The sequence below is a fragment of the Rhinoderma darwinii genome, chromosome 4, assembly GCF_050947455.1.
Source record: "Rhinoderma darwinii isolate aRhiDar2 chromosome 4, aRhiDar2.hap1, whole genome shotgun sequence".
In the NCBI taxonomy this organism is placed as follows: Eukaryota; Metazoa; Chordata; class Amphibia; order Anura; family Rhinodermatidae; genus Rhinoderma; species Rhinoderma darwinii.
Genome location: NC_134690.1, coordinates 20,536,217 through 20,563,749, shown reverse-complemented (window position 1 = coordinate 20,563,749; position 27,533 = coordinate 20,536,217). Strand labels below are relative to the sequence as shown.

The window sequence follows — 27,533 nt, the reverse complement described above, 5'->3', positions numbered from 1 at the left end:
TATGCAAATAGTAAAATAGACCGTTTAATTCATAGGGGTGTGGTGTGCCATTTGAGATGCTTCATTAAATCTCAGAAATAGTCGAAAATGTAAGGGATAGGCACAACGAATAAATAGACCACAACCTAAAAGTTTTTGGCAAAATATATGTACTCTTTGTATAAAAATGATAGTATACAAGTTTCACTATGAAATAGTGCAAAAAATGTGAGCAAGTATTCACCCCATATGAGGAAGTCCTTGGTCATCCAATGAGGCCGGTGAGATGTTAGGATAACCAGGCTTGAAAATCAGACGGACTTCGGCAGAGACCCAACATGGAGGAAAGAGTGCGGCGTCAGACTACGCTAGGTGCGACGTTTCGGGGAACCTCCCCTTTCTCAAGCGCTTGATGCAAATTGAAGCCTTTTTTTCGGATGCACCTTTGTTACATAAGAGCAGTGACCGTCGGCTTCAGAGCCCCCTACGCAGTCGAGTTCACTGAACTGTTATTTAGACACACGTCTGGTAGCCCCCTGGTTGATTTTCACGGTGAGCTGCTCCACTGTAGCGTGTGGTTCAGCCTCGCGCACCTTCGTAGCCGGCGTTCACCTCCCACATCAATGGCACGTGGTGCTCCGCAGTTTCCACGTCGGTCATTCCCAGCGGTGCCATTTTTCCACTCCCGATACACTGTCACCACAGCAGCACGCGAACAGTTCACAAACCACGTTGTGTGAGAAATACTCCACCCTGGGCCCGAAAGCCGATAATCAGCCCTGCAGCAACTCTGATAAATCGCCCCTTTTACCCACGGTAACAACAAGTGATATGTGATCGGACAGCTTATAGCACCCCTTATATACCCAGCAAGCCCATCACACATCACTGCCTTCATGCCGACATTAAAAGTAGAAGGTGGTCATAATAATGTGACTCCACTGTGTATGATATTAATTCATCATCTGTACAGTGGGATTGGTCTGCATGGCTTTCATGTAGTATTAATTTCCTCAGATCTCCTTCGCATGACAAACCCAGCTGTTTTACAGCTGGCAAATACAGCTTTGTTACATCTAGAAAACTCAGCTCTGCTACATCTGACAAATACGACTATGCTACATCTAACAAATCCAGAACTACTACATTTACCCAAATCAGCCGAGCGACATATGAAAACCTTAGACCCACCAATTTTACAAACTTATCTCTGCTAAAAATTTGACAAACTCGGCTCTGCAACATATCACAAACGTGTCTATGTTTCATCTGCCAAACTCAACTCTAGACTATATCTATACAGTAGCATATGGTAGCTTGGGGGGCCCTGTTACAGATTTAGCATTGGGGAACAGCACGCTAAAGTAAAAACGGCTGTGAAATACGGAGCGGTCTTCGGGGAGAACATCCTCTGATTTTCATCCGTTTCTAAAGCTTTAAACTTTTTTTGATGCATTTTTCTGAGCCGTTTTTGGAGCTGCTTTTCTATTGACCCAATGAAAAACTGCTCCAAAACGGCTCAGGAAGTGACATGCACTTCTTTTCATGGGGCGTTTTTTTTACGCGCCGTTTTTTCAAACAGCCGCGTAAAAGCACTCCCCGGCCCCCATCTGAACGAAATGCCATTTTTCCCATTGAAATCAATGGGCAAATGTTTGTAGGCGTTCAGCTTCCGTTTTTTCAGGCGTTTTTCGAGGCGTTTACGCCCTGAAAAATGCCTGGAAACACTGCATGTGAACATACCCCAAGTTACGCCTCTTGCCTTCCTCCCATGTAGTAGAGGAGCCCTAAAGCCTAATTCACACAAACGTGTTACACGCCCGTGTGACGGCCGTTGCAACAACATCCGTCACACAGGCCTATATAATTCAATGTGGCCGCCACACGACTGTTGTTGGACCGTTTGAAGGGTCCGTGATTAAATAGGATGTCCTATTTTTTCACACTTCATGCATCCCTCCATAGTCTCTAGTCCCGCAGCGCAGAGCACGGATGCACCTGTTTTCACATCGGAGATGCACAACGCCCGTGTGAATGAGGTCTTAGGCTTGGGTGCGACTGCTACCCCTAAACCCCCTATAGCTACTCCTCTATAGTCAATCTCAGTGTTTCAAATGTAACAAATCTGAGTTTAATACATATACTAGAGTCGAGTTTTCAAATGTAGCATAGACAAGTTAGTTTTATGTTAAATCTGACAAACTCAACCCTGCTACATCTGATAAACTCAAACCTGCTACGTCTGACAAACTCAACCCCGCTACATCTGACAAACTCAAATCTGCTACGTCTGACAAACTCAACCCTCCTACGTCTGACAAACTCAACCCTGCTACGTCTGACAAACTCAACCCTGCTACATCTGGCAAACTCAACTCTGCTAAGTCTGACAAACTCAACTCTGCTAACTCTGACAAACTCAACCCTGCTACGTATGACAAACTCAACTCTGCTATGTCTGACAAACTCAACTCTGCTATGTCTGACAAACTCAACTCTGCTATGTCTGACAAACTCAACCCTGCTACGTCTGACAAACTCAACCCTGCTACGTCTGACAAACTCAACCCCGCTATGTCTTGCAAACTCAACCCTGCTACGTCTGACAAACTCAACCCTCCTACGTCTGACAAACTCAACCCTCCTACGTCTGACAAACTCAACCCGCTATGTCTGACAAACTCAACCTTCCTACGTCTGACAAACTCAACCCTGCTACGTCTGACAAACTCAACCCTGCTACGTCTGACAAACTCAACCCTGCTATTTCTGACAAACGCAACCCTACTATTTCTGACAAACTCAACCCTGCTATTTCTGACAAACTCAACCCTTCTACGTCTGACAAACTCAACCCTCCTACGTCTGACAAACTCAACCCTGCTACCTCTGACAAACTCAACCCTGCTACGTCTGACAAACTCAACCCTGCTACGTCTGACAAACTCAACCCTGCTACGTCTGACAAACTCAAGTCTGCTACGTCTGACAAACTCAACCCAGCTATTTCGGACAAACAACCCTGCCATGTCTGACAAACTCAACCCTGCTACATCTGACAAACTCAATCCTGCTACATCTGACAAACTCAACCCTGCTACATCTGACAAACTCAATCCTGCTACATCTGACAAACTCAACCCTGCTACATCTGACAAACTGCGACCTGCTAGATTCTGAACTTGAGGCTAACCCTACAGCCACATCCCCGATGCTTACAGCTCAGTCTAGTCCACAGCTACATAGAATTACATATTGATCGCCCGTCTAAAGGGAGGAAAACTTTTTGAGTCGAGGAAGTTGGACTGAAAAAACTGATCCGGAGTAAAACTGCAAAGATTTTTCTCTTCCTGCAATTTCAGCATGTTTTAAGTCTCCCCATCAGTGTCACCGCCATTGACATCTCATTATAAGCTGCGGGTGGACAGGTACACTGAAGGTGCGCGCTACAATGTCTCCTCTTCATATGATGACATGCGGCTAATTAACTCCTATGGGAAGGACAATCAGCGCATATTTTAGGTGGTAAGCTAAATTACCTTACCTGGTAGACTGATACAATGTGGCACCAGCGAGATCCGGTGAGATTTCTCACCGCTAATAAACTTAGCTACAAAGGTAAAATGATAATTGGCTAATGAACCTGGCGCCGACACTGGAACACGCATGACCCAGATAAATCTCGCGCCGCCCGCGCGTCCCACCCGGCCATCATTTCATTTGGATTAGCGGTAATTCCAATTTACTTTAAACGACTTATAATTTAAATGCAGATGCACAATGAATAACCACTTAAATGGACCTCGGCGCCCGGCTTCATGTATATTTTTATATTCTGGTGCTTATGTTTTTTTATCCTTTTTTTTTTTTTCTCGATCGTCGTGGATTTTTTTTTCTTTTCGTAGCCGCACTGATTTTCAATGCATCATTGGCTTTTATTCCAAATCTAATGTGAGACGCATTAAGGCTGCTCTTGAGTGTTTGCGCATATCCTACTGTTCTACGGAATCTCCAGCTACTTTCCAGACAAACAATCTGTTGGGAAATGACAAAGCAGATGTGTGAAGAGTAAAGCCCTTGATTAATAGTGATAGCCCCTCAATGAACCATGTGTAGAGGGGGTGGGGTAGGGGGCAATAAATAATTTGTGTTCCTTTGGTTAAGATAAAATAAGTTTTGACTAATCTATTCTATCTATCTATCTATCTATCTATCTATCTATCTATCTATCTATCTATCTATCTCATATCTATCTATCTATCTATCTATCTATCTATCTACAGTATCTTACTCCTATCTATATAAATGTGTGGCTTTGTGTTCTGTTGTGTTCTACAGTTGAATTTATGCGATGTTTTGTTTTGCAGGTAATATAAAAAGGTGAAGGACTGGTTAAATATAATAAAAAAGGGCATTAACTTTAAAATACAACAATAAAAAAAGAAAAATAAAAAATGTCAGTATGAAGCACGGATTTTCTCAGCCGGGATACTTACCCTTTAAGAGTACAGGTGATTCTAATGTGTCGTTTTGTATGGAATGTGACAATTCTCTGGGTTTCTCATTTTTTCTGCCCGGAATGGTTGTTATTTTTCTTTATTTTCTTTTATTTAGACCCTTGGGGTGGAGAGACAGTTTTTTTTGCCCAGGAGGGAGAAGGAAGATTCTAATCCCTGGTGGTCCAGTGGAAGAACACTTATAATACAGAATGGGCAGTGTTTAGAGATGAGTGAATTTCCCCAAAATATGTCTTGGGTCCGATTCATTGAAACCGCCCGTCAGATGCGATTCGGCCCAAATAAATATGTTGCGAATCCAAAGTGTCCCGATTGTGCAGAAAAGTTGTGTATGACTTTCTGAGGTCTTCTAGGACTGTATCCAGTCCCTTTCAAGCTCTGTGACAGCAACATATGACTATATAGGTAAACGGACGGTCGTCGGTGGTAACAATCAGCCTGTTTAAAAACACACTGCACTGTTGGATTTTTTAATGCTTTTTAAAATGTAAAAAAATTCCAAAAATGATCCGTTTTTGGGTGGAAGATGCCCGCCGGTGTTTATACCGGGCACGACGGAGCCTGGTTGTTCAGGCGGTGCGAACCCATTTGCTGATGTGCGTCAGCTTGGAGCGGCAGATGAACAAACTGTTCTATCATGTATAGCAAACTGTGTCGGCTGCTGCTACCCACATTCTTATTGGTGGATGACGTGGCACGGGTGTTTCCTCTTACATTACCCCGGTCTATTGTCCATTTTACCAGGATTTTATTTTTACATGAGGCGCCACTGAGCCTGCGCTGGTTATTCTGATCACAACGCCTTTAGTTATGAAGAAAAAAGTTCAGAAGTCACGCAGTCCATCTACTAAAAACGCACTGTATTGTCGCTTGCTGCTGCGGTTATCGTTGGCCAACATTGACGCAGAATAATATGTCAAATTTGGGAGCCGCTATTAGCAATTTATTATATGTAAATCAATGAGTGACGTCATGTGGGTATTCGCAGGCAGCGGCACGCTATCAGCACCAGGATTTAAATAGAAAATCTATTTATTTGAAAAAAAATTGTCACTTGGACACAGACTGAAGTAGAATGGCCCCATATAAATGTTTGATGCAGAACAAGACGCAGGTTTCTGGTGGCACTACTAAATATATGCAAAACAATCACGTTCAATACGTTTGTTTCAGAAGGCAGCCGGCATGCTATCAGCACTAGGATTAATATTATTGAAGAAGATTTGTGAACCATGTGATGAAAATTGGTGATTCACAAATTAATGTAAGAATTGTATAGCTGCAGCAGCACTCACTCACAGCAATGGCTGCCTGTGCCTGCCTAACTAATACACTGACTGACTGATTCATATCTTTAATATATCTCTCCGATCTTTAATATACTAATCCCCTATCTATCCGTATTCTGTGTTTTATTATTTCTCACTCTCTGTCTGACATCCTCTCTCTCCTATCTATGTCCCCACAAAGCAGCAGCATTTCCTTGTGGGTATGTTTATAGTAGCTATGACTAATATAACTGTAATCCACTGAGTCATCAGTCATCAGTGACTCATACCCTATACCCCTCATGATTGGCTGTGCTAGAGGGAGAGTTGCCTGCAAGACATTATGGGGAAGTCGATGCCCGAGGCAATGTAATCCATCTTCTCTGTCTTCTGATTTTTAAATGGTGGCCGCCAATTTGAGCAATTTGTACAGGACAAATCCCAAAAGTTCCGGATCTGTTAACATCCGAAACTTTTGAAAAATTCAGTACAAATTCGATTTGTACAGAATCGATTTGCTCATCTCCAGCTATATTATATTCCCTGCTTTCCAATGATTAGGGGCTGGTCATATTCACTGGTGTTCAACCCTCTGGCTGCCTTATTATATGCAGATTTTTTTAGCCCCATGGGGTGGATTCGCTGAAATCCGATAATTTTAATGTTCGGGGGGCATGAATTGTTAAAATGGCAACCGCCGACGAGTGCCAGCCGCCATCATAAAAAAAAGGGGAAAAGAAAATACCATACTCACCACCTCCCATGGTCCTCTGTAGCGACGCATCCCTGCTGGCAATGTGATCGCTGCAGCCAATCACACGCTGCAGCAATCACATGGAGCAACTACATCATCTCACCCGCCGCCATTAATGTGTCGCTGTTGAAGACCTGGATTATTATTATTTTTTTTTTTTGTGGAATGCCCTGATTGCCTTGTATGACTCTCTGTCTGACAGGGCTATCGGGGGACTTGCGATTTGGGGCAAATTTATTCGGACCGAAACAAATTTCAAGAAATTTGCTCAATTACCTGCCAGAGGGCTAAACCTTTCAGCTTCTATCGCAACCCTTACCTGTGGGAGGTTATGCAGAAATTAGTTTGGTCTAGTAGAGGAAGTAGGACTTTAGTTCCTTGGTGTCTACTACCTTGTACCACCACTAGGCTCAAGCAGCTATTACATGACTACTGGACTACCGGTCCCAAGTTAAGAACTGAGTTATATGGACATAAGCTAGTCAGGATAGACTGTACATAAGAGCTCACAATCTAATACACTGATATATCGTGACAATTGCAACCCAACAGCGGTAACGACCATTACTTGCAGTTTATATTGACACAATAATAAGCCTAATAGTCTGTAGGGACCGGTCTTCAAGACTATTACCCCATCTGGAGCGACTCCCTTGTAATATATTATTGACTAAAACATTGTTATTTTGTATCATTTAAGTTTTCTTGAAAGTAGATTAATGCTTCTGTGGTGATTAATGGAGACCTAAAATCATTATCACTCTTAGGACCTACATGACAAATGACGACGTCTTCAGCCGTGGAGGATGTGAAATCGTTAGTGGTGGTAAGTGGAGCGTGTCACGTCTCATAGGAATGACAAATTATAGCCAACAAGTGGGGAAATGTCAGTGCAGCCATGGTCTGAGGAAACCCTGAGGAGCACAACCTGAGGAGGCTCTCCAGCAAATTCAGACTACAGGTCCCAGCATGCCGTGCAAGCCCTTCTCGAGGTTCTGCACAAAAATTAAACAGTTTAAGGGGTTATTCACCTTCTTCCAACTACTCAGCAAAAGTTGGACTACGTGCGCTCCCTTAGATATGTCCAGGTGCACGTTCCTTCATGGGGAATTTAGCCCTGTGGAACTGTTCATCTGGAGATGTCTAGGAAGGTTATTTAGTTCATCTCCATCCATATGGGTAGAAGTACTCAAAGGTGGAGAACCATAAGCCATAAGCAAAGAACCATAAGCAAATGTTGACCCCCCTCTATGTCAAGGAGAAGGTTAAGGTAAAATAGTCTTAAAGTATCTATCTGTCTGTCTGCCCGTCCATCCATCCATCTATCTATCTATCTATCTATCTATCTATCTATCTATCTATCTATCTATCTATCTATCTATCTATCTATCTATCTATCTATCTATCTATCTATCTATCTTCCATCTATCATCTATCTAATAATCCTGATAGATGTTGGATTATCGCATATTCTGGATTACTGAAATGACAAATCTATTTCTATAACTTTGTTTTACAGTCAAAAGGACATTTCTAACTGGTTCTCTTTGCTTAGTTTTCTGCTTTTTGGTTGTGAAATTCCACATAATATTGCAGTTATGGTGTTGAAACAAGTGCCAGATTATAATTTTTTTCTGGATTATTAGATGCCGGATTACAAGAATTTGACTGTTTAGATATAACCCTTTCCAAAAGATCTAGACCATGTTTATTTCAGATAAAATTGGCGATAAAATACTGTTTCTGTACTCAGATTATTCCGCTCATTGCACTATATTGGGCACACTGTGGCTGTCAGTGTGTGGGGGATATATTGTAGCTGCCACTTGGGGGGTACACTGTGGCTGTCACTGTGTGGGGGATATATTGTGGCTGCCACTTGGGGGGTACACTGTGGCTGTCACTGTGTGGGGGATATATTGTGGCTGCCACTTGGGGGGTACACTGTGGCTGTCACTGTGTGGGGGATATATTGTGGCTGCCACTTGGGGGGTACACTGTGGCTGTCACTGTGTGGGGGATATATTGTGACTGCCATTTGGGGGATACACTGTGGCTGTCACGGTGTGGGAATATATTGTGGCTGGCACTGTTTGGGGGTACACTGTGGTTGGCACTGTGTAGGGGTATATTGTGTGTGGCACTAAAATGGGGCACACTATGGTTGCAGTGTATGAGGGCATATTGGGGCTAACTCAGTGTGGTAAAGGCATGCCTTGGTTTTCCTTCACCTAGGGTACTGACTGGTACTTTATAGGGGCACACTATGGACAAATTACTTACCGTCACTAAAATACAGACACTCATTTTGAAGGGGTAGTGGTTCAGTTTATTCATTCAAATGTTGGCATTAAGTTCCTGCATTCTCTATAAAAGAGGTTCTGCAGTAGTTCAGATTTATATTATTAAGAATAATGCACTATGAAATATTAAGACCACCGACTGCCGGCCTCGTGCCTCTGTATACCGTAGTTGCGGTACTCCTAGGCGGCCTCTAATATTCGTATAATCTACAGTAGAGGCGACGTTCTCCTATATTATTATATAATGTTCCATTAAACTCCTTAGGCCTCATGCACACTTCAGTTTTTTCCTTCAGGGTGCTATCCGTTTTTGTCACTGATGGCACCCTGAACCCATTCATTGCAATGGCCCCATGCACACTTCCGTTATTTAAACGGATCCGTTGTTCCGTTCCGTGCAAAGTAGAGCATGTCCTACTTTGCTCAGTGATTCAGTGACCGTGTGGCCCATAGAAGTCAATGGGTCCGTTAAAAAAACGGATGGCACACGGAAGGCTTCCGTGTGCCGTCCGTTTTTGACTGATCCGTTGCCATAGCAATGGCTGGGTGGAACAAAGTTCACAGACTCACAGTCTACAGTAGCCAGTCAGTTCTGAAGATGGATGTGGAAAGAATGATCGTATTGGTGAAGGATCACCCAGAACTGTGGGATACGCGCACAGAATGCTACCACGACCGTTATAAAAAGGACGCCGCGTGGGAGGAGCTTGCCAAGGAGCTTTTGACACACAGAGGGCAGAAGGGAACTAGTGCCCAGCGTCACAAAATAAGTAAGTAAATGCACACATTGCACTGCTTGTTTTCTGAGCACGCTTTTCTTTTGTTCCATTGTATGTAATTCTCAGTAGGTAAACTTTACACACCCACAGTAATGTTATTTTCGCATTGACCTGCTGTCTCATAACATGAGCTTTGCAATCCCAAAATTCTGACCGGTATAGACTTTGCGCAGTTTCAAGTGTGTCAGAGGGTAGCGTAGACCTTGCACAGTTGTATTCTGTATTATTTCTAGTAGAGATGAGCGAACGTATGAAAAGTTCGGTTCGGCTAGTTCGCTGAATTTCACGAAAAAGTTTTATTTCGGACCGAACTAGTTCTGACCGAACCTGTAATTTCCGTGCGCCGAGCATAGTACTGTCCAGGGTGCTGATAGAGTTAATGGGCTGCACTAACTCTTTCAGCAACCTTGACAGTACATGCTCGGCGCGCGGAAAATATAATTTTAATGTAATAAAAAAAATGTATAAATACGTTCATACTTACATTTCTCCTGTCCGGCCTCCAGCGATGACGTTTCATCCATGTCACCGCTCGCTGCAGCCAATCACAGGCTGTAGTGGCGGTCACGCTCGTCACGTGACCGCCTCTGCAGCCAATCACAGGCTGCCGCGGCCTCTGCAGCCAATCACAGGCTGCCGCGGCCTCTGCAGCCAATCACACGCTCCTCTCCTGAAATACTCTGTGCTGCCTTAAACTCTGTGGACAGGTCAGGATCCTGTTTCTTTTAAATGCTGCACTGTAGCGCAGCCTTATATCGTGGATCGAGCGGGTTCCCCAGCAGCATTTAAAAGAAACAGGATCCTGACCTGTCCACAGAGTTTAAGGCAGCACAGAGTATTTCAGGAGATGAGCACGGCCGGGCACGGGCAGCCGGTCGTTTTTCCGAGCCGTGCTTCCATTATAAAGTATAGGAGCACGGCCCGTAAAATAAAAAAAATAGAACATGTTATAGCTTTTTAACGGCTCGGGCATCTTCCCGTGAGAAAACGGAAAGGTACCCGTGGCTAACAGAAGTCTATGGGCCCGCTATTTCGGGTCGTAATTACGACCCGTAAATCCAAAGTAAGCCAAGCAGAGTAATCTCAAACTGTTCTCTATGCTCTGAAAGCTGCAGAAAACAGCACCAAAAACTTCTTGTAACCTTTCTATGGGTGTTTCCTGGGACATGTGACAGGTTCAAGTGAAGTTCACATCCGTTTTTTAAACGGAAACACGGAACGGAAACGGAGTGCACACGGAAACAAAAACGGACACACGGATCCATCAAAAATGGCCGCTAAAACGGTGATGGAAGTGTGCATGAGGCCTTATGCGAAAAGCGCAAAAGAATAAAAATAAAAGAACTCAACCTTTTATGTACATTTTTAAAATTCACCTAATTTATTTTGTGTTTAAACGAGATGTTTAACTGCAGCTTCTTTACTCCCCGATTACAAAGAAATCCACTTGTTTCAACGGCCGCTCCGGAGCGTTTCGTATTATATATCACCAGAACCCGCACTCGGCCTAAATGATTACTTTTTTTATAATGTACACAATGTTACAAATTTAATTTTTAAACTGTTTGAATCAGTCTGTAAAAAAAAGATTTGATTATACCTGAGTGTTCTGGAGCCAGTTTTTCCGTATCGCAGTAATCTGTGTGGTAATTGGCTGATTAAGCGCCTCGCACTCCATCTCTGCCTCTGTTGCTATGGTGATGCTACAGGAGCCATTATAGATGAGAACTTCATCTCCTTCCACTTTAGGGCTGAAACGAGTAAGGGGAGGGTAGACGGGGTGTCATCAATCTTAATGAAATGCAATTATTTTTGCTCTTATTAATCATTGCAAGCCATTAGCTTGTGGCAAGTACAGGCCACCATTTATCAAACTTTGCAAATTTCGGTAATTTTGTTTCCATTCTTTTATCGTTTATTTGTTTTGCTGATCTGCAGCCTGTACAGCACATGTGCGAAAATATATTACACCAATTCCTATCTGTTTAGCAAATCAGCCAGGATCACACACAGACTAGGAACACGTGCTCCGAACCTCGGCAACGTATCAACTCAGGGAGTCTGTTAGAAATACAAATTGCAAGATTACAGGGCCGAAAGCGTAATATAGTGCCAAATTAAAAAAACGTCGTCGATAAAGCGGGTATATTGTTTCAGTGTTTAAGCCTCCCTCTCGCCTGCAACAGAATAACCTGGATTCCTCCAGGGCAGTGGGGGGAAAATTGGAATTCTTTCAAGTAACTGGCTAAACCGGTCCCCAATTCCTACTGTGAAAAAATGAGGCAATTTAGGATTCCTATTCCCTCTTCTCAGTTTATTGCAATAAGATTCTCGGCAGATAGCGTGCAACATTAACTTAGTAACTTAATTAAACTTACTTAACAGCCCAGAATAAGCAGATTCGATATATGTGCTAGTTATTCTGCCAAATAAGGATTTTAATGCTTTGTAGCGAAAGGAAAATTAGAGAGGCAAGGATTTGGATTGCCGTGTTTCGGCTCAGTATGGGGGAAGCTAGAATCTTGACACATACAGCTGAAGGAGGGTCTATATTTTATTATACACCGATCCTACTGGTGATTAAGAACCTGACTCCTGACCAATCTGTAAAAGATTACATCTAATCAGGCTGATGGCAGCATGGTGACCAGTAGGTGGCAGTGTTGAGGCCACCACTTCTCATGAAAGAGGTGGAATTGGATGATTGTCTTTAAAAATAAGGGGGGGGGGAGCCATTGCTTTCTTGGTATTTACAATACATAGAGAGGAACTTGGTACTTATCAGAATTTTAACCCCAAAACTTCTGTATCCAAGTCAGTTTCTCTTCCCTTTGAGCCATCTAAATGCATTGGATGCTTCATTGCTTGTTGTCCAGGTTCTCTTAAATTTTTGCCTCTCTGGATTCCATTGCCTTGATTGCTTAATTGGTCTCAACCTTGTAGCGACTGCATAAGCTCTGTCTCCCTGCCAGACTATTGAGTTTCTTGCTTGTAGGCCAGTTCCTTGCTACTGCTGTGCAAATTGTTCCTGCTCCTTTTTGTACCAAACTTGGAATGCTACCTGACCACGTCTCTGCCTCACGCTACAACCTGTTGCCACTTATCTGTGTACTGAACCTGGACTGATTCCTGACCACGTCTCTGCTTTGCTTCAACCTGTTACCGCTTATTTGTGTACCAAACGTAGACTATTTCCTAACTACGTCTCTGACTCACGCTACAAACTTTAGCCGATTTATCTTTGTTCCAAACTTGGACTGTTTCCTGACCACTTCTCTGTCTTGCGCTACAACCTGATGCCGCTTATCTGTTTACTGAACTTGAATGGTTACTTGACTACTCTTACTATTATCAACCTCCTGCCTGATCATTTCAGCCACTGTGTTCCGAATCTGCTACAGACCTTGACAGCACTACTGTATAAGCAGTACTCCGTCTGACATTTATTAATGTAATCACACAATCACACTAGTTTTCTGGTACATTTGTAATTCAAAAGTTAGGATTGTTTTAAGCACCTAAGCCTGCCCAAACAACATTTCTTAGTAATAAGGCTGTATGGCTTTAAAGTGGCAGATCATATGTCTGTATAAATTGGTATTAATCAGTAGAATAGGCTATATTCTCAAATAGGAGTACACCATGTTGGAGGATATGGTGTCATCTCTAAAGAAAATTCAGGTACTGCCATAAAACTATAATATCTTGCTCTAATACATAGATACTGCTATGTAGCTGGCAGTACTATATAAAAACTGTGATGGTATAGGCACAGCAATATTGCTGAATATATGGATGACGATAAGTACTAATACTCCTTATGTACCAAAATATAACTACTATAATACTCTCCCCTATATACAAGAATATAACTAACATAATAGTGCCCCATATGTACAAGACTAAAACTACTATAATACTTTCCCCTATATATAAGAATATAACTACTATAATACTGCCTCCTACATACAAGAATATAACGACTATAATGCTGCCCCTATATACAAGAATATAACTACTATAATACTGTTCCTATATACAAGAATATAACTACTATAATACTGCCCCTATATACAAGAATATGACTACTATCATACTGCTCCTATATACAAGAATATAACTACTATAATACTGCTCCTATATACAAGAATATAATTACTATAATACTGCCCCCTAGATACATGAATATAACTACTATAATACTGCACCTATATACAAGAATATAACTACTATAATACTGTCCCCTATATACAAGAATATAACTACTATAATACTGTCCCCTATATACAAGAATATAGCTACTATAATACTGCCCCCTATATACAAGAATATAACTACAATAATACTGCCTCCTATGTACAAGAATATAACTACTATAATACTGCTCCTATATACAAGAATATAACTACTATAATACTGCCTCCAATATACAAGAATATAACTACTATAATACTGCCCCCTATATATAAGAATATAACTACTATAATACTGCTCCTATATACAAGAATATAACTACTATAATACTGTCCCCTATATACAAGAATATAACTACTATAATACTTCCCCCTATATACAAGAATATAACTACAATAATACTGCCTCCTATGTACAAGAATATAAGTACTATAATACTGCTCCTATATACAAGAATATAACTACTATAATACTGCCCCCTATATATAAGAATATAACTACTATAATACTGCTCCCTATATACAAGAATATAACTACTATAATACTGCCCCCTATATACAAGAATATAACTACTATAATACTGCTCCTATATACAAGAATATAACTACTATAATACTGCTCCTATATACAAGAATATAACTACTATAATACTGCTCCTATATACAAGAATATAACTACTATAATACTGCTCCTATATACAAGAATATAACTACTATAATACTGCCCCCTATGTACAAGAATATAACTACTATAATACTGCCTCCTATATACAAGAATATAACTACTATAATACTGCCCCTATATACAAGAATATAACTACTCTAATACTGCCTCCTATGTACAAGAATATAACTACTATAATACTGCCTCCTATATACAAGACTATAACTACTATAATACTGCCCCCTATATACAAGAATATAACTACTATAATACTGCTCCTATATACAAGAATATAACTACTATAATACTGCCCCTATATACAAGAATATAACTACTATAATACTGCCACTATATACAAGAATATAACTACTATAATACTGCTCTATATATACAAGAATATAACTACTATAATACTGCCCCTATATACAAGAATATAACTACTCTAATACTGCCTCCTATGTACAAGAATATAACTACTATAATACTGCCTCCTATATACAAGACTATAACTACTATAATACTGCCCCCTATATACAAGAATATAACTACTATAATACTGCCTCCTATGTACAAGAATATAACTACTATAATACTGCCTCCTATATACAAGACTATAACTACTATAATACTGCCCCCTATATGCAAGAATATAACTACTATAATACTGTTCCTATATACAAGAATATAATTACTATAATACTGCCCCTATATACAAGAATATAACTACTATAATACTGCCCCCTATATACAAGAATATAACTACTATAATACTGCTCCTATATACAAGAATATAACTACTATAATACTGCCTCCTATATACAAGAATATAACTACTATAATACTGCCCCCTATATACAAGAATATAACTACTATAATACTGCTCCTATATACAAGAATATAACTACTATAATACTGCTCCTATATACAAGAATATAACTACTATAATACTGCTCCTATATACAAGAATATAACTACAATAATACTGCCCCCTATATACAAGAATATAACTACTATAATACTGCTCCTATATACAAGAATATAACTTCTATAATACTGCCTCCTATATACAAGAATATAACTACTATAATACTGCCCCCTATATACAAGAATATAACTACTATAATACTGCTCCTATATACAAGAATATAACTACTATAATACTGCCCCCTATGTACAAGAATATAACTACTATAATACTGCCCCCTATGTACAAGAATATAACTATTGTAATACTGCTCCTATATACAAGAATATAACTACTATAATACTGCCCCCTATATACAAGAATATAACTACTATAATGCTGCCCCCTATATACAAGTATATAACTACTATAATACTGCCTCATATAAACAAGAATATAACTACTATAATACTGCTCCTATATACAAGAATATAACTACTATAATACTGCCCCCTATGTACAAGAATATAACTACTATAATACTGCCCCCTATGTACAAGAATATAACTATTGTAATACTGCTTCCTGTGGATCTGTACAGGTAGTAGCTGTTCCTCCTCTGTCTGTAGCAGCTCATTAGTCTGGCTGCATATGTCCCGGGTATGGCGATGTTTCCCTGCCTGCTGTCCAGAGCTCTCCTTTGCCTCGGGTGAGGTGCTCACCTCTCTTCACGGCAGGGATCGCTCGGTATGTATCACCGGTAATTACTACAAGTCCTTGATCCGCTGTGGAGTCGTCACTGGGAGTTACGACCAATTCCCTCTAAGGCTGGGTTCACACGTGGCGGAATTTCACTTGAATTCCGCTGCGGACACTCCGCAACGTTAATCCGCAGCGGAGCCGTTTCTCCATTGACTTCCACTTAAATTTAGAAGTGTTCGTTTAGACGATGCGTAAAATTCCGCTGCGGAGCATAGGCTGCGGAGCGGAATTTGGTGTCCGCAGCATGCTCTGTCTGTTGCGGAGCAGTGGCGGACTGGTTGCGGACTCATGGCGGAATTTCTCCATTGACTTCAATGGAGATTCTAAATTCCGCAATGAAGTCCGCAGCTGTCATGCACATGTTATGTGTGCTGCGGATGCGTCTTGCTTTTTTGACATGACATTTCTTCATTCTGGCTGGACCTATGTATTTCTAGGTCTACAGCCAGACTGAGGAAGTCAATGGGGCTCCCGTAATTACGGGAGCGTTGCTAGGAGACGTCAGTAAATAGTCACTGTCCAGGGTGCTGAAAGAGTTAAGCGATCGGCAGTAACTGTTTCTGCACCCTGGACAGTGACTACCGATCCCAATATACAGCAACCTGTAACAAAATAGAAGTTCATACTTACCGAGAACTCCCTGCTTCTTCCTCCAGTCCGGCCTCCCAGGATGACGTTTCAGTCTAAGTGGCGGCTGCAGCCAATCACAGGCTGTAGCGGTCACATGGACTGCCGCGTCATCCAGGGAGGTAGGGCTGGATGCCGAAAGAGGGACGCGTCACCAAGACAACGGCCGGTAAGTATGAAATTCTTTTACTTTCACTAGGGAAAGTGCTGGCCCTTCTCTCTATCCTGCACTGATAGAGAAGGGAAGCACTTTTTCCGCAGTCCGCAGCAGCTAGTCCGCATCAATTTACTGCACATTTTGGGCAGATCCGCAGCCGTAATCCGCAACCCGGATTAGGTGCGGCATTGATGCGGACAGCTGCGGAGGAAATCCGCCACGTGGGGGCATGCCCTAAGGTTATGTTCACACGGCCTATTTTATGCCTCGAATTACACCTGAAAAAACGGCTCCATTACGCCTACAAACATCTGCCCATTGCTTTCAATGGGTTTTACGATGTTCTGTTCCCACGAGGTGTAATTTTACGCGTCGCTGTCAAAAACGGCGCGTAAAAAGACGACCGTGAAAAAGAAGTGCATGTCACTTCTTGGAACGTTTTTGGAGCTGATTTTCATTGACTCCATTGAAAAACAGCTCCAATAACATGCGTAAAATACGCTGCGAAAAACGCGAGCAGTGACAAAGACGTCTGAAAATCAGGAGCTGTTTTTAGGCGAAAACAGCTCCGTAATTTCAGATTTATTTTGCTACTGCGTGTGAACATACCCTTATTCCAAAGAGCCAACAGAAATCTGCTGAATACGGTATGATCAGTGATTGATGGGTCATATCAGTAAGGGTATGTTCACACGCAGTGGTTTTAGGCGTAAATCGGGCGTTTTACGCCTCGAATTACGCCTGAAAAAACGCACCTATACGCCTAGAAACATCTGCCCTCTGCTTCCAATGGGATTTATGATGTTCTGTTCCCACGAGCCTTTACTTTACGCGTCGCTGTCAAAATACGGCTCATAAAATGACGGCTCGTCAAAAGAAGTGCAGGACACTTCTTGGGACGTTTTTGGAGGCGTTTTCATTGACTCCATTGAAAAACCGCTCCAAAAACGGCCGTAAAAAACGCCGCAAAAAAACAGCGAGTTGTTAAAAAAACATCTGCAAATCAGGAGCTGTTTTCGCCTGAAAACAGCTCAGTATTTTCAGACGTTTTTGCTGACTGCGTGTGAACACAGCCTTACTCTGTGACTTTGTGAGCCCGCAGATGATGAGAGTATTGAGCCGCCTCCCTTATAAATAATTGTCATTATATTGTATCTCATCCCGTGGGATTTTTCCCCATTGGCAGTCGCCAGATGTTGTGCATGAAACGAGAGATAAATATCCCAGTGCGCCGGGCGGGACCCAACCAGCTGTTTATTACACCGAGAATCTGATGATTTGTACATCACGGGACGTGTTCAAAGATAAACCACTCAGAGGCTTTTACTTTAAAGTAACAGGGACTTTTATCTTGTCATCTCCTCCTAAAATGAAAATATAATCTGATCCAGGGAAAGCTGGGTGGAAACAGTGCTACTATGGTACTATATAATATACTGAAAAACTTTTACAAATAATTTTGTGGGGTGGCATGTTTTCGTTTTTTTTTCGTTTTGAATTTTACGACGTTCACTGGGCAGAATAAATGACGGGTTTACTTCATTCGGCAGGTCAATACGATTACGGCGATACCAAAATGATATAATATTTTTATGGTTTTTTTTTACTATTTTTCCAAAATAAAAACTTTGCGAAAAAAATAATTATTTTGTGTCACCATATTCTGGGAGCGAGAAGTTTTTTATTTTTCCATCGATGTAGCCGGGTGAGGGCTCATTCTTATACATATACCTAAAAACTTTATTAAAACATGTATTTGTTATTTTAGCGTCCCCTCTGTGTTGTTCCAAAATGGCTGCAGCTCTTCTTAGACTATGAGTCTGAGACACTCCCACTGTTCTCGGATTGGACAGAGCTGCTCTGTCCAATCCTTGATTAGAGGGAGTGTCTTAGACTTAGTCTGAGAAGCGCTATGGTCAATTTGAGATTGGGGACCCTAAAATAGGGATCCACAGCAGAGGGGGGCACAATGTAATATAACTCCATATACCCGCTTTAAACTCCCTTTTACAATTTTTTTTTAGTCCCACCAGCGGACTTGAACATACGATCGTTCGATCGCTGGTACAGTGGACTGGAATACTTATGCATTTCAATGTACTGTGCAATTTGCCTGGGTTTAATAGGAGAAGCAAGATGGCAGACCTGAGGAGCTTCATTAGGACTCTGACAACCCATCGGTAACCCGCGATCGCCGCGCCAGAAGGCGATGGTATGACAGAGGAGCCTCCTGTCTGTGTCTAACGGCATGGATCCTGCGGTCGCTATTGACTGCCACATTTAAATGGTTAAATGCCCGTTAGAGCGAGATGTCAGCTGTCATAGACAGCTGGCACCCGCTACATATAGAGTGGGCTCAGCTCCTGAGACCGCTTCATACACCCCCTCCCCCCCGACTATGAAGAACAAGTACGGAAAGTTGTCAGGAAGTGGTTAAAGAGTCTTTCTGGTTTTATATAAATAAATCTTAACCATTTTATAATTATAAGTTCTGAAACTTTCTAAATTTGCTTTGTGTTTCAATTTCTCACTAATTTCAAGATCTCTGCTTGCTAGAAGTGAATGGGAACATTATCGTTTGCGTGCAGGGGTTAAAAAAATCTATACAACTAATACTCCTTAGGGCGGATTCACACGAGCGCGTGCGTTTTGCGCACGCAAAAACCACGGCGTTTTGCGTGCGCAAAAGGCACTTGACAGCTCCGTGTGTCATGTTCATATGGATGCGCGGCTGCGTGATTTTCTCGCAGCCGCCATCATTATGACACTCCGTTTGGATGTTTGTAAACAGAAAAGCACGTGGTGCTTTTCTGTTTACATTCATTATTTTACTGCTGTTGCGCGAATAACGCTCGTCCCACGGAAGTGCTTCCGTGTGGCATGCGTGATTTTCACGCACCCATTGACTTCAATGGGTGCGTGATGCGCGAAAAACGCCGAAATATAGGACATGTCGTAAGTTTTACGCAGTGGACACACGCTGCGCAAAACTCACGGACAGTCTGAACTGCCCCATAGACTAGCATAAGTCCGTGCGAACCGCGTGAAAACCACGCGGGCTGCACGGACGTATATCACGTTCGTGTAAATCCGCCCTTACAGCTGGGGATTTTCTGCAATTATATCCAGTCTGGACAAGCCTCTGTGAGATAAACACATCAGCAGCGCACATCTTTCTCCTGTCCTGGACTCTGCGGTGACTGTAAGGCGATGTTCACACACTTAACAAAAAAACATCCGTAAATGCGGAGAAGACAGACCCCGGTTTTCAGACGTTTTTAAAGCAACTAGCGTTTTTGCGGCGTTTTTTACGCCCATTTTTGGAGTTGTTTTTTTATTAAGTCAATGAAATACGTCTCCAAAAACGGTTTGAGAAGTGGCATGCACTTTTTTTCACGAAGCTTTTTTTTACGCGACCGTTTTTTAAAAAGGCAGCGTGAAAAACGCCCTGTGGGAACGGAACGCCGTTTTTCCCCATTGAAATCAATGGGCAGACGTTCGTAGGTGTTCGACCCCCTGCATTTTTAGCCATTTTTCGTTTATGGACCAAAAAACAGCTGAAAATATCCCGTGTGAACATACCCTAAGACTACGTTCACACAGGGCGGATACGCTGCGTAAAAGTACACAGCGTATCCGCCCAGTCCAAGCAGGAAATTCCAGCTGAAAAACCGCACCAAATTGTGGTATAGTTTTTTGGCCGGAATGTCCGCTGCGGAAAACTGCACAAAAAAACCCCCGTACTTACCCTCTGACGTCCTGCAGCCCGGCCTCCTGTCATGATGTTTAATGCCATGTGACCGCTGCAGCCTGTGATTGGCTGCAGCAGTCACGTGGGATAAAAAAGGTCATCCCAGGAGGCCGACCCGGACGAAGAAACACAGAGTTCTGGGTAAGTATATATTTTTTTCCTACTTTTGCAGCTTTTCTGCCATAAAAATCGCACCATCCGCTATTTGTTGCGTTTTCCCTCCCCATTGACTTCAATGGGGAAAAGCCGCAACACAAAAGCAGCGATTCCGCAAAAACAATTGACATGCTGCGGAATAAAACAAAAATGGACCGCGGGTCAATTTCTGAGCGATTTTTCCGCTCATCATTTACGCAGGAGATTTGTTCAAGTATCGTCCATTTGCTGCTACTGTATAAAATCTGCAGTATTCACGCTGCGTGTGAACACACCCATACAGTGTGTAAGCAGTAATGGAGTCTACTCAGTGCCGTATCTACGGAGATTGAATACGTCTGTTAGCCGGGAGACATAGGCCATCAAAAATTTGAAAAAAAAAAATTTTTGTCTTTGGTTCTGTCCACACAATAGCAACAAAAACGAAAACCTAAAATGTCAATCATGTTGCTTTTTTTTTTTTTTTTTTTTTTGGGGGGGGGGGGCTTTTTTCTATTCTTGCTCTTGTCTGTACCACCATCGCCCCTAGTGGTGAAGACAGACCAGTGCAGGACTAATTATACTCAGCCTCCCCTCCCTCCTTCACAATATGTATTTTTCTTCTTGCTCACCTGAAGGGGTTAATAGATTTTAATTAACTCTGGGAAGTTGCTAATTAGAGTTAGCAGGCTTTTAATTAGAATTGTAGTATTTAATGAGGGTGACACAGCCCTTTACTGCCCAGCAGCCTTCGCTGGGACATTACACAGCCGGCCCTGTATTCCCTCACTTACAGCCTTTAATTAATTGCTTCCAGTATCAGCCGGTAATTGTTACTGTAACGGCGCAGAGAGTTGGCTGCGGATCAAACGCGCCCGTAATAATTCGGAGGGCCATATAATAACACCATGGATTTGTACACATCCTGCCATGATCCTACGGCCGGGGTATCTGGAATTTACTGGCAAAGCCGCATTCCTCCAAACGTTGCATCTATTCTGACGAATAGCCCTGACTTAAAGGGACGCTATCACTTTAAAAGGGTTGTTCATTCTTTTCTTAATAAAGCTTATTCATTGTATAATTAAAAATAAATGTAGTATACTTTGTGTATTAATTCCTCACCCTTTTCAAAATCTCTGCTTGCTGTTAGTACAGTATATGCTGTTTGAATCCGGAGGCTGAATTTGAGATAACAGCTGTAGCTCAATAGTTAAAATCAATCAGTAGCGCTACAAAAAGTCTAGGTGTAGCCATGGCCTTAAAAGAGAGAACTCCAAAGATCACTTTAATCCCACCTGTTTAACCCCTTAGATGCTGCAGTCATCTTAAGCGTTAGAATATGGGGGGGGGGGGGAGGGATTCCTCTGATGTGCCATCGGCCCCTGCGTGATGTGATCGTGGGGTGCCATCTTTGTACTCCTACGTGATTTTCACGCACCCATTGACTTCAATGGATGATAGGTGTGTGAAAAACGCACCAATATAGGACATGCAGTGAGTTTTACGCAACGGACACTCGCTGCGTGAAATCTCCTGCATGTGAAAACAGCCCCATTGAATTCAATGGGTCCGTGTGCTGCGCGTGATTTCCCTGCGCAGCACACGGACGTTGTTCACGTTCGTCTGAATGAGCCCTTAAAGTTTTTTTAATGTACCAAAATATATATATATATAATAAAAGTTCAAAAAACACCCTTTTCCCATTGTTTTCCTTTAAGCAATGCTAAAAAAAATAAGGTTATGTTCACACAGAGTACATTCAGGCGTATTTCGGGGCGTAAATACCTGAAAAAGCAGAAGCAGAATGCCGCCAAACATCGGCCTATTGATTTCAATGGGAAATACGGCGTTCTGTTCCGACGGGGCGTCCACCTCGTTTTACAAAAATTGCACGTAAAAAGATGCCCGTGAAAAAGAAGTGCATGTTACTTCTTGGGACGTTTTTGGAGCCATTTTTCATTGACTCTATAGAAAAACAGCTCCAAAAACCGACGTAAAAAATGCAGCGAAAAACGCGAGTTTGATTAAAAAACGGCTGAAAATCAGGAGCTGTTTTCTCTTGAAAACGGCTCCGTATTTTCAGATGTTTTTGATTTTGTGTGTGCACATACCCTCAAAGTTAACATTAGGCTGGGTTCACACACTCTATTTACGGACGTAATTCGTGCGTTTTAGCCTTGAATTATGTCCGAAAATACGGCTCCAAAGCGTCGGCACACATCTGCTCATTCATTTGAATGGGTCTTACGATGTTCTGTGCTGACGGTCATTTTTTTTACGCGCCGCTGTAAAAAAGACGCCCGCATCAAAGAAGTGCCTGTCACTTCTTGAGACTTAATTGGAGCCGTTTTCCATTGACTCCATGGAAAAACAGCTCCAATTACGTCCGTAATGGACGCAGCGAAAGCGCCTGCACATGCCATTACGGCTGAAATGCCGGAGCTGTTTCCTCCGTGTGAACATACCCTAACTAGTATTGCCGCGTCCGTAAAAGTCCAATGAACATTTGGTCACCTAATCTCCCACATGAAATAAAAGTGATAAAAAAGTCTCAAGTACCCAAAAATGGTACCAATAAAAACTATAGCTTGCCCTGCAAAAAAATAATCCCTTGTACAGCTTAATCAGCAGAAAAATTAAAAAGTTATGTTAACACAAAACTATTGCGACAGCACTCTGCGAACGCCAAGACTACCTAATACACTTTATATATATATATATATATATATAAATAATATATAATGTAAATAAATATGCATTACAGCTGAATCTACTTACAATAGTGAGGTTCTTAGCGCACATTTTGATCAAATTGTGTGAGCCCATCTGCCACGACAAGGCGACTTCTATGACCTCTCTTGTCGTGGCAGGTGGGCTCACACAATTTGATCAAAATGTGCGCTAAGAACCTCACTATTGTAAGTAGATTCAGCTGTAATGCATATTTATTTACATATATATACATATACACTACCGTTCAAAAGTTTAGGGTCACTTAGAAATGTCCTTATTTTTGAAAGAAAAGCACAGTTTTTTTTCAATGAAGATATCTACATAGGTGTATAGAGGCCCATTTCCAGCAACCATCACTCCAGTGTTCTAATGGTACATTGTGTTTGCTAACTGTGTTAGAAGGCTAATGGATGATTAGAAAACACTTGAAAACCCTTGTGCAATTATGTTAGCACCGCTGTAAACAGTTGTGCTGTTTAGAGGAGCTATAAAACTGACCTTCCTTTGAGCTAGTTGAGAATCTGGAGCATTGCATTTGTGGGTTCGATTAAACTCTCAAAATGGCTAGAAAAAGAGAGCTTTAATGTGAAACTCGACAGTCTATTCTTGTTCTTAGAAATGAAGGCTATTCCATGCGAGAAATTGCCAAGAAACTGAAGATTTCCTACAACGGTGTGTACTACTCCCTTCAGAGGACAGCACACACAGGCTCTAACCAGAGTAGAAAGAGAAGTGGGAGGCCCCGCTGCACAACTGAGCAACAAGACAAGTACATTAGAGTCTCTAGTTTGAGAAATAGACGCCTCACTGGTCCTCAACTGGCAGCTTCATTAAATAGTACCCGCAAAACGCCAGTGTCAACGTCTACAGTGAAGAGGCGACTCCGGGATGCTGGCCTTCAGGGCAGAGTGGCAAAGAAAAAGCCATATCTGAGACTGGCTAATAAAAGGAAAAGATTAATATGGGCAAAAGCACACAGACATTGGACAGAGGAAGATTGGAAAAAAGTGTTATGGACAGACGAATCGAAGTTTGAGGTGTTTGGATCACACAGAAGAACATTTGTGAGACGCAGAACAACTGAAAAGATGCTGGAAGAGTGCCTGACGCCATCTGTAAAGCATGGTGGAGGTAATGTGATGGTCTGGGGTTGCTTTGGTGCTGGTAAAGTGGGAGATTTGTACAAGGTAAAAGGGATTTTGACTAAGGAAGGCTATCACTCCATTTTGCAACGCCATGCTATACCCTGTGGACAGCGCTTGATTGGAGCCAATTTCATTCTATAACAGGACAATGACCCAAAGCACACCTCCAAATGATGCAAGAACTATTTAGGGAAGAAGCCGGCAGCTGGTAGTCTATCTGTAATGGAGTGGCCAGCGCAGTCACCAGATCTCAACCCCATAGAGCTGTTGTGGGAGCAGCTTGATCGTATGGTATGCAAGAAGTGCCCATCAAGCCAATCCAACTTGTGGGAGGGGCTTCTGGAAGCATGGGGTGAAATTTCTCCCGATTACCTCAGCAAATTAACAGCTAGAATGCCAAAGGTCTGCAATGCTGTAATTGCTGCAAATGGAGCATTCCAAGACCAAAGCAAAGTTTGAATGAGAAAATTAGTATTTCAAATAAAAATCATTATTTCTAACCTTGTCAATGTCTTGACTATATTTTCTAATCATTTTGCAACTCATTTGATAAATATAAGCCAGGGTTCGGCATGTGGTGGAACGGGTGGACAAATTGCTGGGAGGGGCTGGTGATGATCCAGCTGTCGTGGTCCATGTCGGTACCAACGACAGAATAAATGGTAGGTGGAGGAGCCTTAAGAATAATTTTAAAGAACTAGGCTACAAGCTGAAGGGAAGGACCTCCAAGGTAGTATTCTCAGGAATACTGCCTGTGCCATGCGCATCACAGGAAAGACAGCGGGAGCACAGGGAGTTAAATGCATGGCTGAAGTCTTGGTGTAGAGGAGAAGGATTTGGGTTCCTAGAGCACTGGGCTGACTTTTCATTGGGGTACAAACTGTATTCTGCAGATGATTTGCACCTAAATGGAAGGGGGTCCGCTGTGCTGGGGGAGAGAATTCTAGCTGGGGTGGTGGAGTATTTAAACTAGGGCTCAGGAGGGAGGTCAATGTAGAAAAAAAAGGGGTAGCCAGGTTAGAGAGGGGTCAGACTATATTGGTGGGGGGAGAAACAGAATGTGGGGAGAGGACTAGACAACAGGATAAGGAGATCCTTTCGTTACAAAACATCAGTGTAAATAAAAAGGCCCGATTAATGTCAAATCACATTTCTGATAATAAAAGTGAAAAACTGACAGGCAAGTTAAAGTGTATGTTCACAAATGCCAGAAGTCTAGCAAGCAAAATGGGGGAGCTGGAGGCCTTGATACTGGAAGAAAATATAGATATAGTTGATGTTGCTGAAACATGGCTGGACTCTTCACATGACTGGGCTGTAAATCTACAGGGTTTTACACTGTTTCGTAAAGACAGGACAAATAGGAAAGGTGGTGGTGTATGTCTGTATGTGAGAAGTTATATGAAGGCGAGTGTGAAAGAGACAATAGTGGGTGAAGACTGTGAGGAGGTTGAAACCTTGTGGGTGGAACTAGAAAGGGAGGTAAACACTGAAAAAAATACTTTTGGTGTAATCTATAGACCCCCCAATATAACTGAGGAGATGGAGGGTCAGCTATATAAACAGATGGAGCGGGATGCACAGGCGGGTACTGTAGTGATAATGGGAGATTTTAATTTCCGGGATATTAATTGGTGTCATGGTTCGGCTTCAACTGCAAAGGGGAGACATTTCCTCAACCTGTTGCAGGAAAATTTTATGGGCCAGTTTGTGGAAGACCCGACTAGAGGTGAAGCTCTGTTGGATCTGGTCATTTCTAATAATGCAGATCTTGTTGGGAATGTCAATGTTCGTGAAAACCTCGGTAACAGTGATCATAATATAGTTATATTTTACCTATACTGTAAAAAACAAACGCAGGCTGGGAGGGCAAAAACATTTCATTTTAAGAAAGCCAATTTCCCCAGGATGAGGGCGGCAATTCAGGATATAGACTGGGAAGAACTAATGTCAAATAATGGGACAAATGATAAATGGGAGATTTTCACATCTACTTTGAGTTATTATAGTGCAAAATGTATTCCTACAGGTAACAAGTATAAACGACTCAAATTAAACCCCACATGGCTTACACCTTCTGTGAAAGGGGCAATACATGACAAAAAAAGGGCAATTAAAAAATACAAATCTGAGGGTACAGCTGTAGCCTTTGTAAAATATAAAGAGCTTAATAAAATCTGTAAAAATGTAATAAAATTAGCAGAAATACAAAATGAAAGGCAGGTAGCCAAGGATAGTAAAACAAATCCCAAAAAAATATTTAAGTATATAAATGCTAAAAAGCCAAGGTCTGAACATGTAGGACCCCTAGATAATGGTAATGGGGAGTTGGTCGCAGGGGATCAAGAGAAGGCAGAGTTACTAAATGGGTTCTTTAGCTCTGTATATACAACAGAAGAAAGAGCAGCTGATGTAGCTGGTGCCAGTGCTGTTAATATATCAGTTGATATACTGAATTGGATGAATGTAGAGATGGTCCAAGCTAAATAAAATAAAATAAATGTGCACAAGGCCCCGGGACCAGATGGGTTACACCCTAGAGTTCTTAAAGAGCTTAGTTCAGTTATTTCTGTCCCCCTCTTCATAATATTTAGAGAGTCTCTCATGAGTTGTATAGTGCCAAGGGACTGGCGCAGGGCAAATGTGGTGCCTATTTTCAAAAAGGGTTCTAGGTCTTCCCCGGGTAATTATAGACCAGTAAGCTTAACATCCATCGTGGGGAAAATGTTTGAGGGGCTATTGAGGGACTATATACAGGATTATGTGACAATAAATAGCATTATAAGTGACAGCCAGCACGGTTTTACTAAGGACAGAAGTTGTCAAACTAACCTAATCTGTTTTTATGAAGAGGTAAGC

The 27,533-nt window shown here is 41.9% G+C and overlaps 1 protein-coding gene across 1 annotated transcript in view; it reads right to left on the bottom strand.

The window, feature by feature from the left end:
• Positions 1–27,533, bottom strand: part of PKHD1 (PKHD1 ciliary IPT domain containing fibrocystin/polyductin) — a 515,144-nt gene that overhangs the window by 375,678 nt on the left and 111,933 nt on the right. Inside the window, exon 34 of the mRNA XM_075860893.1 lies at positions 11,201–11,351. Within this exon, the coding sequence (XP_075717008.1) occupies positions 11,201–11,351 (151 nt within the window). The remainder of the gene's footprint in view (positions 1–11,200; positions 11,352–27,533) is intronic.